This window comes from Phascolarctos cinereus, unplaced genomic scaffold (assembly GCF_003287225.1).
Source record: "Phascolarctos cinereus isolate Bilbo 61053 unplaced genomic scaffold, phaCin_HiC Scaffold_2;HRSCAF=192, whole genome shotgun sequence".
Classification (NCBI taxonomy): Eukaryota; Metazoa; Chordata; class Mammalia; order Diprotodontia; family Phascolarctidae; genus Phascolarctos; species Phascolarctos cinereus.
The window spans coordinates 346,044,578-346,059,711 of record NW_027555625.1 but is presented as its reverse complement, the minus strand read 5'-3'; the positions used below and the strand labels follow the sequence as shown (position 1 = coordinate 346,059,711).

The following is a 15,134-nucleotide window of genomic DNA, read 5'->3' as shown; positions in this document are numbered from 1 at the left end:
GTGTGGTGTGCACAGATCTCTAGGTAAGCAGTCTGATCAGAAGCCATGAAGCAATTACCCTCTAGGATACTATCTAAAGAATTCTTTCCTATCCCCCATGCAGTTCTGAAGATGACAGTCCAAGGGCTGTCCTAGAAAGAGAACATCTCCTTCAGGTCTTAGATTTTCATAGTTAATAGCAACATCAGCAAATATGAAGGAAGGAAATGAGCAATTATTAAGCACCTACCACATGCCAGACACTGTGCTAAAAAGCTTTACAAATATTATTTCATTTGATCCTCACAATGACCCTGTGAGGCAGGTGCTAGTATTATCCCCATTTTACAGTTGAGAAAACTGAGACAAACAAAAGTCAAGTGACTTGCCCTAGGGTCATACATCCAAAGCTTGATTTGAATTCATGTAGTACTGCCTTCAGGCCCAGCTCTCTATTCACTATGCCACCTAGCCATAAACACCTACTATGTCTGCCTGGTTCTGTGCTTAGCTATCCTATGGAAGAGAAGACACTAATTCTAACCTCAGAGGAGCTTCAATCTAACCAGGAAGACTAGATTCTAACCTGACGCCATAGTAGTCAACAAACATTTTTCATATATATATATATATGTAAATGAGTGTCTCATGAGTGGTACAGGGTATAAAGTTTGTGGAGGGCAAGAGGGAGAAGAGGCTCCAGAAGTCAAACTTCATGATAGAGAGTATTTCTAATGAGTGAGCCTGGGGCCTTTCCTTGTCGGCCTGATGGCTGATCCTCACCACATCCTTCTTTTTGCAGGCTCCAAGAACTCTATTATGAAATGGTAAACGTTTTGAACCAGATGCTAGATGACATACCGACCAAGAAACGTTCATTCTCATCTGAGAAGTCTGTGGAATTTTAGATGTACTTATTTGAGGTGGGGCCATTCAGAGCAGTTCAAGGATGTTCCCATTGAACAAAGAAAACTGGTCTAAATCCAAATAAAAGTTTCTTTCCTGAAATCACTGGCTTTCCTTTGCTAATCAGTTGTCCTTTGTTTTAGAATTCAACCAAAATGACATCACTATGCTAAGAGTCGAGTTTTAGAACGTCTGACTGTGGCTGATCAGACCAATATGAGCTCAGAATGTTCTGCCACAGGTCAGGCATAAATAGTCTGTGTGAACATTTGGGGGTAGATTCTCTGAATCTACTCATCTTGTGTTTCTCTTGAGCGATTTCAATTCTGCTTTGCTCATAGAGCACAGCATCTTCTCTGATGCAGGCGCACCATGCTGAACGGTCCTGTGCCACTGTCTGCCACGTCATACAATCAATTCCAAAGTTCTTAAGAGAGACCTTGAAAGTGTCCTTGTATCACTTCTTCTGACCACCACATGAGCACTTGCCCTGTGTGAGTTCTCCATAAAATAGTCTTTTTGGCGAACATATGTTTTGCATTTGAACAATGTGGCCAGCCTGTCAGTTGTGCTCTCTGAAACAGAATTTGAATGCTTGGCATTCAAATAGTTGGAGAAAGGATCTCAGTGTCTGGTATCTTATCCTGCCAGGTGATCTTCATAATGTTCCTAAGACAATTCAAATGGAAGTGGTTCAGTTTCCTGGCATGGTGCTGGTATATTGTTTAGGTTTCACAGGCATACTAGCAGGAGGTCAGCACAATGGCTCTGTAGACCTTCAATTTGGTAGTCATTCTAATACCTCTTCTCTCCCATACTTTCCTTTGGAGCCTCCCATACACTGAGCTAGCTCTGGCAATGCATCAACCTCATCATCAATGTGTACATCCCTGTAAAATTACCTTGGTAGTATACTTTCCAGGGATATACAGCCCCACTGGGACTTTCAGTCAAAATCCTGGTCTACCTCAATCAATTTCCTTTCTCTTCCTTCAAGATTGGATGTTGTATGAGACTCTTGCTCTACAGACCACTTATGATTGTCAAATTTAACTTTAGGTTAATGATAATAATAATTAAAATTTATATAGTGCCTTAAGATTTGAAAAATAACTTTCTTTATGACCACCCCTTTGAGGTAGGGTGTAATGTTATCTTCATTTTACAGGTGATAAAACTAAGGCTTTAATTAAGTGACTCACCAATGCCTACTCAGCTAGTAAATTTCTGAGATGGAATTTATATTTGTGATCAAATCTGAATTCCCTCAGTCTATTTACTATGATAGATATGCTGACTGAGTGATTTCTAACACTGTTAGGAATGAGGAGGAGATGATTTGAAGACTTTGAAGACTGTAGTTAGATTTCTGCTCTTCACAAAGAGACCAATGTCTTTTAAGTAAGTGGTGAATTTGTGGCATAGGAACACCCTCAGTCCCCTTGGGTACTGCTCTGCAGTCCAACCCAGGGTGAAACGAAGGTATCCTTTTTGTGCCTCAGTCCTTCTCAATCATCCCTTCTTGATGGGAAAGTTGGAATAATGAGACCAGAATATAAAATGTCACAGAATGAGCTAGAAGGGCACTTCAGTGTCATCTGGTCCAACCCAATTATTTTTACAAAAGAGGAACCCAAGGCTTAGAGAGGTATTGGCTTGCCCAAGATCACACAGCTAGTCAGCAGCAGAGTCAGGACTAAAATTCAGACCACTGACTTCCTAATGCTGTGCTTTTCCCACTGCAGCCCTCTCAATATTCCTATTTGACAGATGAGGAAATGGTGGCTCAGAGATGGCAAGTTACTTAGGACCATATAATTGGAGCTGAAAGGGACCTTTGAATCCATCTAATTGGACCCCTTCATTTTACAGATAAGAAACTGAGGTCTTGAGAGGTTAAGTGACTTGAAAATATATTTAGGCTGAACCAGGATTTGAATCCATGTCCTCTGATTTTTGACACATATAGCATACTTTTTGGTGTACCATGCTGCCCTTTCACACAGGCAAAACCCAGTTTCAAAGCCAGAGTTTTAGATTCAAAACCTAACTGTCTCCTTTACTACACCATGCTACCATGTCATTACATTATAGAATCAAATCCCACATGTGATGGTAAAAATGGCTTGTGGCAAAGACCTTCAAATGCTTTGTCAAGAAGCATCTCTCTTAGCCAGAGAGCTCCTTCATTATGAGAAGCCCAGCTAGCCAGAGAATCATAGGGGGAATCAAGGCAGCCAGGCACGGGCAATGGGATTGATGCTAGTTTTAGTGAGAAAAGAGCTTTGACAGGGATGGGGGAATAGGAAGGACAGTGATAGAGACAGAGCAGCTCTGCTTTCCAGAAGATGGCTTCTGCACTCTTGAATTCCTATTGGGGTTCCCAGCAGAAGCCCTATGCTTTCTCTTTCCTCATGAGAGCACATTTCTATAGATGTTGCCTCCACTCTTCTATCTGCTATTAGACTGTTTCAGTCTGAGTTCCAACACATTTGTGACTACCGCAAAGGAAAGGGTTCTTAGTCGTGAATTCTTTCCCCTCGAAAACCCACTGTGGCTTCAGGAGTGACGTCCTCGACACCAGATAGAAGTTTCATCCTGCTTTTTAAGAAGGTTTTGATCTGACTGGAAACTGAGCTGGTCAGGGAGCTCAGGATAGGCAGATGCTCTTACAATTCCTACCCTTTTAGGAGATGTTTATGAGTGTTAGCAGAAGCTCCTCATAAAAAGCCCTGGAGAAACCAGTGACATCAGTTCCCTTTCCACTTAGTTTTCATGATCCCATTTGTAATAATTTCATGTTTTATGAGGAATGCTTCCTACAACATCCTCAGTCGAATGGAAACACATGTGAATCCATCAGATGTCCTGGACCTGCTCTCTGAGACCAGACAGCTTCAAACTCCCCACTGTTTAAAAGAGGCTCTCAGGAGAGATAGATAGGGAGTGGTGGAGGGTGGGGCTGATGACCTCTTTATAGAGTCACAGAATATTAGAACTTGAAGGGACCTCAGAAGTCATCCAGTCTTCTCCCTTCTTGCTTCAGAAAGGGCCAGACCTGAGGCCAATCAAGTTCACATTCTCTGTGAGAGGGAATATTTGTGCAGATATCATTGATAAACAGCATTGGAAGGGCCCTCAGAGGCCATCCAGTACAATACCTTCATTATTTCAGTTGAGGGCCTACAGGCCCCAGGACTTTAAAAGTGACTTGTTCAAGGTGACATAGGTCAGTCACCCAGAGCCATGTGAACCTAGAATTACTGACTCCAAAAACAGTACTCTTTCTGCCATACCACATTGCCTCTGTTCCTTGCCTAGAGAATTTTTATCATTAGTCATAAGTTCTCTCCTACAGGCAAGACTTGGCTGAAGGAATATGCCCTTGGTTGTGCTCCTGACAAATGTCTTTAAGTTCCAAAGAGGAGATTAGCTTGTGGGTTCCCAGGTTTGGGTTTTGAAGTGGAATTTGTCCAATATGGAACATGTAATGTATCATTGTCATTCATGCTAGCCTAAGAGAGAATGTGGAGGCAAGGCAGAAACTCTGAGGTAGTACCAGAGAGCAGGGAAAGGTGAAAGCTACAGCAGTAATGGAGGTCAAGGCTAGCCAGAGTCTACAAGTAGTTGGGAAGGCAAGATTCTAGACCGTAGGAATGGAATAACCAGAGCAAGATCATATTCCCGGCAGAATACAGGCCATCAGAGGCCTAGGCAAGGATGCAGTCATCAAGAGGACATAACAGAGGTCAGGATGGGGGAAAAGGGGTCAGGAGTCTGGATCAATCAATTCAATGAATGTTTTTTAAAGTACCTGTGTATTGTTAAAGTACCTATGGTGTTGAGTGTTGAGGGAGATAAACTTTTAGATAAAATACAGTTCCTGAACTACTCCAATGTAAATTAATACACAATAAATTCATTAGGAAGTTGCATGCAAAGTTCTGCATTTAGTCAGTTTGGTCAATTTATTTATTTAGTCAACAAGAAAAGGTCATTACTTACTAGGGGATTTAGGAAAGGCTTCATGGAGGAGATGGCATCGGATGTGTGCTATAAAGGATGAGTTTCAATGGGCAAAGACTACTAACAGAGCTAGGCAGGTCACTAAAAAAATAAACTTGATAATAAGTGACCCATGTGGGCACTTCTTAAGTTCTTCTGGTTGGAGAGGGGCTCAAATGTAGGATGTGGGCAGCCTAAGGTCCATAGAACATGGTGAACAAGTAAATTCACATAGAAAGGAACATTGGCCTAATTCTAAAAAGGTGAAATTCAATAACAGTTTTTAAGAAAATCCATTATACCAGTACAAGATGGGGAAGGAGTGACTGCTAGGTTAGTTCATCTGAAAAAGATCTGAGGGTTTGAGTGGCTTGCAAATGACCAGTGAGATATAGCAGCCAAGAAAGCAAATAGAAGTATAGGAGGAATTCAGATAGCCACAGGTTTGGAACATATCCTGAGTATTTGGTTGAATTTTGGGCATCCCATTTTAGGAATGACATTAATAAGCTGAAGAGCATCCAGGATAGTAAAGCCACTTTAATTTATGCATGTTAGAAGCAATTGGAGGATTGGGGTTGTTTAGTCTAGAGAAGAGAAAATGCAGTGGGGGACATAACAAGAGCTTCCAAGAATTTGCAAAGTTAATACATGGAACAGGGATTGTTTTTATTGTGCTTGCATTGAGAACAGAACTTGGAGTAATGAATTGAAGCTACAAACAGACAAATCTAGGTTTGGTGCAAGGAGAATCTTCCAAACAATTAAAGCTGTCCAAACGTGGAATGGCCTGTCCTCCACTTGTCTTTAAACAAAGGGCAGAAGACCACTTGTTGGATGTATCAGAGGCAGCCGAACTAGGTAAATTCAGAGGTCCCTTCCAACTCTGTGCTTTTGACACATGGGGAAAGGGGGCTCTCAGTAACTGCTGGCAGATACCACCTCATAAAAAGCCATAATCCCTCCTGTTTCTAAATTAGTTTATAGTTTCCAAATTTTTTATTTTTTTTGCAAAATAGTCCTGTAGGGTAGGTAGGGCAGGTGTTTTTTATCCTATTTTGAGGATGAGGAAATTGAGAATCAAAGAACTCAAGTGAAGGTTTGTGACTGGCAGAGACAGCATGAGAATGTAAGCCCTGTGACTAGGAGCACACCACATAGCCCTCTGTATAAGCTACAGGGCCTGGGCAGTTAAGTTTTCTGTTATTGTTGTTCAGTCATTTCAGTTGTGTCTGACTCTTCATGACCCCATTTTGGGGTTTTCTTGGCAAAGACAGTGGAGTGGTTTGCCATTTCCTTCTCCAGCTCCGGGCCTAGCACTCTGTCCACTGCGCCACCTCGCTGCCCAAGCTTTCCGTTTGATATGCTTATTGCTACACGTTGATCCTTTTATTAATCTCTGATTGGCATTTCCCACAGTGGCTATTCAAAAACCAAACATTTTTTACCCTCTCTTCTAAAGCCTCCAAGTCAGCCTGCAATGCTCTATCTTTCTGATATCAATGTTTACATTTTATTGGTGAAAATAACAGGTACACATAGAAGTATATAATAAACATACACAGGGAAGCTAGGTGATGCTGTGGATAGAGCACTGAGCCTGTAGTTAGGAAAACCTGAATTCAACTCTGACCTCAAATACTTATTAGTTGTGTGACCCTAGGCAAGCCATTTAACCCTGTTTGCCTCTGTTTCCTCATCTATAAAATGAATGGGAGAAGGAAATGACAAACCACCCCAGTATCTTTGTCAAGAAAATCCCCAAATGAGGTCATGCAGAGTCAAACACAATTGGAAAACATACACAATGTAAATACAAAATTTTTGTAGGGAGTGTTAGTGAGTGGGGGATGAAGAAAGGTCTCATGTAGGATAGGGCAGTTGAGTTGAGCTCTGAAATAAGCTAGGAATTCTAAGAGGTGGAGGTAAGGAGGGAGTATATTCCAGGCATGGGGGAACCACCTATATCAAGGGATAGTGATGAGAGATGTATTGTCATGTATGAGAAACAGAAGACAGGCCAGATTGGTTTGAAGGTAGATTGCGTGAAATGTAGTAATGTTTACATAACAAGACAGGAAAGGTAGCCTGGAACCAGATTATGAAGAGCTTTAAATGCCAAATAGAGGACTTCACATTTTATCCTCGAGGAAATCTGGAACTACCAGAGCTTTTGGAGGAGAGTGACAAAGTCAGTCTTGTTCCTTAAGGATTATCACATTGACAACTGCATGAAGGATGAATCAGAGGGAAGATACTGGAGGCAGGAAGCTCATGGAGGCAATGGTAAAAGCCCAGGTGAGTGATGATGGGGGCCTGAACTTGGGTGGTAGCTGTCTAAGTGCAGAGCTGTTGGGGAGGTAGGAGACCATACTGATGGCAAGTGATTTCTTGGATGTGGCCTCGTGGGAAAATGGAAATTTGAGGATGATTCTGAGGTCGAGAACCTGTGTGACCACTAGGATTGTGGTCCCTCAGCAGAAATTAAGCCTGAATTAAAAAGAGATGCAATTTGGGAAAAACTCAATGAGTTCTGTTTCAGACATGTTGAGTTTTGAGAAGCCTATGGGATGGTCTAGTTGGAAATATAAAATAGGCAGTTGTTGATGTGGGGGCTGGAACACTGGAGAAAGGATAGGGCTGCATAGATTTATGAATCAATGAAAAAAACATTAAATAAGTGCCTATTCTGTGCAAGGGACTGGGGTTACAAATATAAAAATAAGAAAATTTCTGCCCTCAAAGAGCTCACATTCTAATGGGAGAAATAACATATATAGGAGCTGCAAGTTAGATTGAAAGGCTCCAAAGTCCTGAGGGTACAGTGGCAAAGCAGATGTAATGTTTCTTGTTTAATGTTATTTCCACCGATAAAATTATATCAGTTGTTGGAGCATTTGCTGCGCCAAGGTTTATGGTGATGAGAACTTTCTTTGCTGGGCCTTTGATAGCTGTGGCTATAGCAATTGCAGGAGCTACATTTCTATAGAAATTGCTTCCCAGTATGGTACAAGTTGGAGTAACTTGCATAGAGATACAACTGAATCCCTGAGAACTGATGAGATCATCAAGAGATGGGACAGAGAGAGAAGAGAAGAGAACCCTGCACAAAATCTTGGGGTCCATCCACAAGTAGAAGGCAGTACAGGGATAATAAACTAGCAAAGGAGACAGATGGAACAGCAAGACAGGTGGAAGAAGACGTAAAATAAAGCAAAAACTCTCAAGAGGAGAAAATATAGACTCCACACTTTTCCCAAAGCATTATATGTTTTTACTTATAACCAATAAAAGGTTGGGATGTCACCAACTTAATTTATGTAAATATTTAAATGAGAATAACTATAATGAACAATTCTGACCCCAGAGAAGAATTGAGAAAATGTGCCTGCATCCCTTTTTTGCATAGGTAGTAGACTATGATTGTCCAATGTGGTTTTATTGAACTGCTTTTTGTTTTCCTTTTTTTAAATCTTGGTTACAGGGGATAGCTGGCCAGGCAGGGAAAGGTGAGGGATATACACACACACACCCCTACACCCACACACCCACCCACACACACCCACCCCCACCCACACACACGCACACACACACACACAAGAAAAATGTGTATGAATATGAAGGTAATGTAAAAACAACAGATTCAATTAAATAAGATAATTTTGTTTTGAAAAAATTCATTTATGTGACCAAGAGGAGATGGGCTGATGATGTGCAAGGATAGATGGAAAGATAACCAATAGATGATATTGAGAATGCTCCAACAGCTAAGTGACTCAGTGGATAGATACAGAGCCTGGGGTCAAGAAGACCTCAATTCAAATCCAGCTTCAGACACTTATTAGCTGTATGACCTGGGTCAAGTCACTTAGCTTCTTTTGCCTCAGTTTCCTCATCTGTAAAGTGGGGATAATAATGACACCTACCTTCCAGAGTGGTTGTGAGGATCAAATGAGATTATATCAGTAAAGCCCTTAGCACAGTGTCTGACACATAGTACGTGCTATGTAAATGTTAGCTATTAGTATATTGGCGGGTGGGTTGTGATCTTTATTCTTGGCAGGACTATCCCTACGCATAAGATTACAGATCCACCCAAGTATCTGAATATTCATTAAAGATACACAATCTCCTTTATTCAGGCTTATCTTTGTGTAAATCAGGGATCAAAGCCATATTTCTTGTATTATTGGATACTTGCCATCTTTTACCTATTTTGAAAGTCTGCATATAAAATAGTTGTTACCTTTGCTTAAAGGGTCTGCTAATGGGCAGATCCAGTATATTCATAGTTAAGTATATTGTCATTTGATCCTCACAACAACCCTAGTAGACAAGGGCTATTATTATCCCCATTTTATGTTATTGTTTAGTCATGTCTGACTCTTAGTGACCCCATTTGGGATTTGGCAAAGATACTGAAGATTCCTTCTCCAGCTCATTTTCCAGAAGAGGAAACTGAGGCAAATAGCATTAAGTGACTTGCCCAGGGTCACATAGCTAGAAATAGTCTGAGGTCAGATTTAAACTCAGGTCTTCCTAACTCCAGGCTTGGCTTTCTATTTACTGTCACCTAGCTGTGTCACTTTCACCTGGGGCTCTAAGAAGCTATAGCATATGCAGTGAACACACCCCAGTCTGGGCAAACAGGATAAACCAGGGTAGGGTGCCCAACAAACCTCAAACCCATCAATGAATCAGAGGAAAGTCCACTCCAAGAATGTGAAGACTTCCCATGGTGGAATGGATGGATGAGAACAATTTATTCCAATGGCCATGAAGGTGAGTGAAAGACTTAAAGCTTGGTCAGACATTTAAGAAAACAAGGTCATCCATTTCATCCTATACCTTTATTAAAAAAAACCCTTTTAATATGCAATATATCCTCTTTTTGATGCAATCATGTGCTTTATCCAATTTGACATTGACCATAAAATTTTGACATACTCTTTAATTCATCATGGAATCACATTTTTACCTCATTGAATAATAAATTGATAAACCTTTGGAAAAATAGCTTTCCCCAAGTCTAACCATAATTATAGCACAATTTTTTTAAAGTTAAAATTTCAATCAGCAAAAATTTGCCTTCTTTCACTTTCACCACCCCTTCCTTTGCCCCCAACTAAGAAAGAAATAAAAAAAAGAAACCCTTGTTACAAACATATATAGTCAAGCAAAACACATTTCTGCATTGGCCATGTAAAAAAGTCTTAATTTTCACTCTGAGTCCTTCATCTCTCTGTTAAGAGTTGGGTAGCATGTTTCATCATTAGTCCTCTGGAAGCATGGTTGGTCATTGTGCTTATAATATTTCTTAAGTCTTTCAAACTTGTTTTTATAATGTTATCATTGTATAAATTGTTCTGGTCCTGATCACTTTACTCTGCATTAGTTCATGCAAATCTTTACAAGTTTTTCCGGCCTGAGACCAAACACTTGACACTAGCTGTGTGACCCTGGGCAAGTCACTTAACCCCAATTGCCTAAAAAACAAAAAACCAAAAAACTTCCCAAGTTTCTTTGAAACCATTCCCTTTGTTATTTCTTATGGAGCTATGGTACTATATCATTTCTTTCCAGACTCTGTAAGTAAAAAGACCCACAACATTTTCGGGTGGATGTATCACAGTCTGATGAAGATGTTTAGGTCTTAAAAACTTACCTGGATAATGTTTTGGTATAATATTAAATGAAAAGGCAAGTTTCTTTGGTAAATACTAACTTTCCCCCCTATTCTTCAGAACTCCAGTCTTTGTATTTTTTTTTTCCAACGACAAGTATTTTTTTCTTTAAAAAAAAAACCAAAACTGGTCTTCTTGCTGTTCTTCAAACATTAGGAAACTCTTACCACACCCTAGAGCAATGCTTCTCAGACTTTTTGGTCTTGGGACAACTTTACACTCCTAAAAATTATTGAGGACCTCCTTCTCCCCAAAGAGCTTTTGTTTATGTTTAAAATATTTTTGTATTATTATGAAAATAGCTTTCCCTTCATGGACCCCCAGAAAGGGTCTCAAGGACTCCCAGTGGTCTCCAGACTATACTTTGAGAACCTCTGTGGTTATTGTGAAGCAATAATACTTCCAGCTGTCAGGTCCTTTTATGGGGTCTTTTATTGTTTTCTGAGGACCAATTAGTCCATTTCCCAGAAATAGTTTGTCAATTCTTGGCATTTTATTTTGATTTTGCCTGCACTTTCCTTAGATTTGGGTGAGACTGATTCTGACTCATTGTGGAGTTAAATGATCCTTGAAATGCTGGCTTCCCCACACCAAACATGTACTGCAATATCTCTAACAGTCATTGCAGTGTTCTCTTTAAGAGCTTCAACTTTTAAAATGTTTCTTTGGAGTAATATCTATTCTTTAAAACCACAGATTGAAAAAGATAAAAAAGATAGCAATGAAATATACATATATAACATAAAATCTGGCACTCAAGTGACATCGAATTAACTAAAGTTGGGAAACCAGATGAATCCAATTTCATTTGTTTACAAACTAATGTAAGTCAGCCTAGTGTCAGTAGAATGCTCGTGACTGCTGCTGCCACAAAGTGAAATTACCAGTTATTGTGTGTCTAAAGTATCACAGATCATTTTCAGCTAAAAGATGATCTTTCTTTCACTGAGCTGTGGCAAGTGAGTCTCTTGTTTGAATGGACTGGACTCCCGTGGAGCTGAATATAAGCTCTGCCGTCTTCCTGTGAAACATATGTTCTGGTCCCTTGCTGAAGTATATGGGGTCAGAAAATGGATGCAGCAATTCCTTATTGATCCTTGTGTCTGGGAGGTTGTGTAGAAGATTACTGATGACTGAATTAGGAGGAGCCATGCACTCTATGGGCAATAAGAGGAGCAAAAGCTTAGTTTTTTTGGGGAAACATCCAATGCTTTCCCTCTCTTGGACTTGAAGCAGGTTGAAGTTCAAGGGAGAGTCACCTAGAGCTGAACCTGTAGCCACCATTGCTGCTGCAAGTCAGGTAACAGAAATGGTGGCTCCAGGTTCCTGGCAGTGGTAATATGTGTTTGCCTAAGCAAGCCTGAGATTCTAGCTGCTTATTCCTTTTGTGTTTCTGTTCCCTCCTTAAGCACCCATCAGAGTGACCTTGAGAAATGAACATTTTTAATGTCATGTCATGTCATGTCATGTTATGTATTGGCTGCCCAGTGGGAAATACTTCTCATAATGGCATGCTTCTCAGAGAAGATGACCACTGACAGAATCATCCCAAAACCTCAGTCATACCTGACTCTCCAGGAGGTCTGGACCTTGTGAGCTGCTTGGGGAGTACAGATTTGAGATGAATGTTAAATAGCTATTTCCCAGCTATTTCAGTGGTCCTGGCAAGGTGTTTTTGCCTGCCTTGAAAGTATGAGTGTGATGGGTTATTATTTTGTGTTTTCTTTTTTTTTTTAATTTTTAGGCAATTGGAGTTAAGTGACTTGCCCAGGGTCACACAACTAGTAAGTTACAAGCATCTGAGGCCAGATTGGAACCCAGGTTCTGCTGACTCCAGGGCTGGTGCTCTCTCCACTGTACCACCTAGCTGCCCCTATTTTGTGTTTTTGGTTTGCATGAAAGATGATCTGTGAGTCTTTTGCATTTCCAGTATTTTCTATGAAAAAAACCAGCTATGTTTGACCTGAGGCTTCTATTATGTATTTAGTATATTTTCTAGAAGGGACCTAGTTACCCACCTCTCAGGTATCCCCTAGACTTGAGCCATATTTAAGTGTTTTAGAGATTTCTCTGGAGTTACTCTGGGGTGGGGAGAAACAGTAAGAGAGAGAGTGAGAGAGAGAGAGAGAGAGAGAGAGACAGACAGACAGACAGAGACAGAAACATAGAGCCAGAGCCAGAGCCAGAAAGACAGAGGGAGACAGAGACAGAAGCCAGCTCCTCTTCTCTGCAGTCAAATCAATCCTCCACAAGATGAATTTGGGTTAATATGAGTCCAGAATCAGACCCCTTTGAAGGGGGGGCCTTCTGGACTGTGGGTCACATCTGGGGGACACATGAAACTACCCAAAAGGTCTGCAACTGTAATTGTGCTAAAGATACTTTCAGGGGGGCCTAGAGAAGATAAGTTTGCATCCCAATACTTTTATTCAATTTTAAAATCAGTCTTTCTATCTACCTTTATACCCAAACCCTCTACTCTTCCTAACTTCTCTACTACTGTCAAGGGTATCATTATCCTTCCAGTCACCCAGGCTCACTTTCTCTCTCTCTCCTCTCTCTTCTCTCTCTCTCTCTCTCTCTCTCTCTCTCTCTCTCTCTCTCTCTCTCTCTCTCTCTCTCTCTCTCTCTCTCTCTCTCTCTCTCTCTCTCTCTCTCTCTCTCCCCTCCCTTCCGCATATTCAGTCAGTATTCAAGTTCTGTCATTTCTACCTTCTTACATCAATAGTATGGTACCTTATCGCCTCTGACACTGCAGTCACTCTGGTACAGGATCTTGTCTCATACCTATTCTATTGCAAGAGCCTTATAGTTGATCTCTCTGCCTCATCTCTCCCCGTTCCAGCCCATCCTCCACTCAACTATCACATCAATTTTCCTAAAGTACAAATCTGATCATGTCGCTACCTCCCTGTTATTCCAGGATCCAATATAACATCCTCTGTTTGGCTTATAAAGTCCTTCTTAACCTGTCGCCTTCTTACCTTTCCAGTCTTCTCACACCTTCCTCACCTCCATGTACTCTGTGATCCAGTGACCACGGGCCACCTTGCTGTTTCTCCCACAATGCACGATTTCCTTACTTTGGGCCTTTCCATGCCTGGAATACTATCCCTTTTCATTTCTGCCATCTGGCTTCATTCAAGACTCAGCTAAAATCTCACCTTCTGGAAGAAGTTTTTCCAGATCCCCCTTGATGTTAATGTCTTCCTTCTGAGATTTTCTACAACCTTTTTTATGTTTTGTGTGTATATAGCTGTCAGCATGTTGTTTCACCCATTAGAATGGGAGCTCCTTGAGGTCAGGGACCCTTTCTGCCTTTCTCTGCATTCCCAGAGCTTAGCACAGTGCCTGGCACGTAGTAGGCACTTAATAAAGGCTTGTCAACTATACTGACTGTGATGAGATGATGATTTGGTTAGACAGAGAACTAGGGTCATAAAGACCCAGAGATGAGAGAGTATCTAGGAGGGAAGAGTGATTAATAATGTCCAGTGATGGGGCAGCTAGGTGGTACAGTGGAGAGAGTGCCAGCCTTGGAGTCAGGAGGATCTGAGTTCAAATCTGACCTCCGACGCATAACATTCACTAATTGTGTGACCCTGGACAAGTTCACTTAACCCCAATTGCCTCACAAAAAAAAATAGTCCAATGATAAAAAAAGCAAGAAGGGTAAAGATTGAAAAAGTCCATTGGATTTGCCAATTAAGAGATCAGTGGTGACTTTGGATAGAGAAGCTTTAGTTGAGTGATGAAGTCAGAAGCCAAACTGCAGAGGAGAGAAATGAAGGCAAAGGGTAGAGACAGATTTCCCATTTGGTTGAGAATTTGGTTGAGAAAGAGAAGAAAGATGTAGGAATATAGCTTGAGAGGGGAGGAAGAGATTTGCTTAGTGTTTGCTGAATACATGGATCAATGAATGTCACTAATATTGCATAATCTATGCATATATACTTTATTGTTGAATTTATTTTTCAGATATATTTATTATAGGAAGAGGGACTGAACCTGGGATAGCTTTGGTATAAGGAATTCCCAGTGACGAAAGTCCCCCTACCACTGCAGGTCAATATTTCCTCTTTAATTTAGAATCTTAGAGAGGTTCCTAGAGCACTGAGAAGTTAAATGACTCATTCAAGATCACACAGCCAGTGTGTATCAGAGACAGGATTTGAACCCAGGTCTTCCTGTGGCTTTGAGGCCAGCACCCTATCTGTAATGCCACAGTTTCATTCATATTTATCATAGAAATATAATAAATATTTATTATATTTATTTTTCAGACGAGGAAAACAAGGTTCAGAGTGGTTGTTACTTCCTCAAGGTTACTAAGTGTTGGCACCAGGTCTTGAAGCCAGGGCCTCTGATTCTTTCCATGGTGCCAAACTGCTTCTCTATTCACCTCATGGGGGAGACAGCATTGTGGAGCTAGAGAAAGAATAATTCAAGAATTCACATTTCTAGAGCTTCCTAAAGTGAGGCAGCATAGAGACAGGATAGAGGTCAGACAGAAAGTGGGACTCAACATAAGGAAGATCTGGGTTCAAGTCTTGCCCATAA

General features: G+C 40.9%; 1 protein-coding gene across 2 annotated transcripts in view; it reads left to right on the top strand.

The window, feature by feature from the left end:
• The window catches only part of CATSPER3 (cation channel sperm associated 3), a 61,655-nt gene extending 60,668 nt beyond the window's left edge, over window positions 1–987 (top strand). For both annotated transcript variants that reach the window (XM_020991238.2, XM_020991236.2), the window contains one exon: window positions 782–987. In XM_020991238.2, the coding sequence (XP_020846897.1) occupies window positions 782–887 (106 nt within the window). In that variant the 3' untranslated portion in view covers window positions 888–987. The remainder of the gene's footprint in view (window positions 1–781) is intronic.
• The last annotated feature ends 14,147 nt before the right edge of the window (window positions 988–15,134 follow it).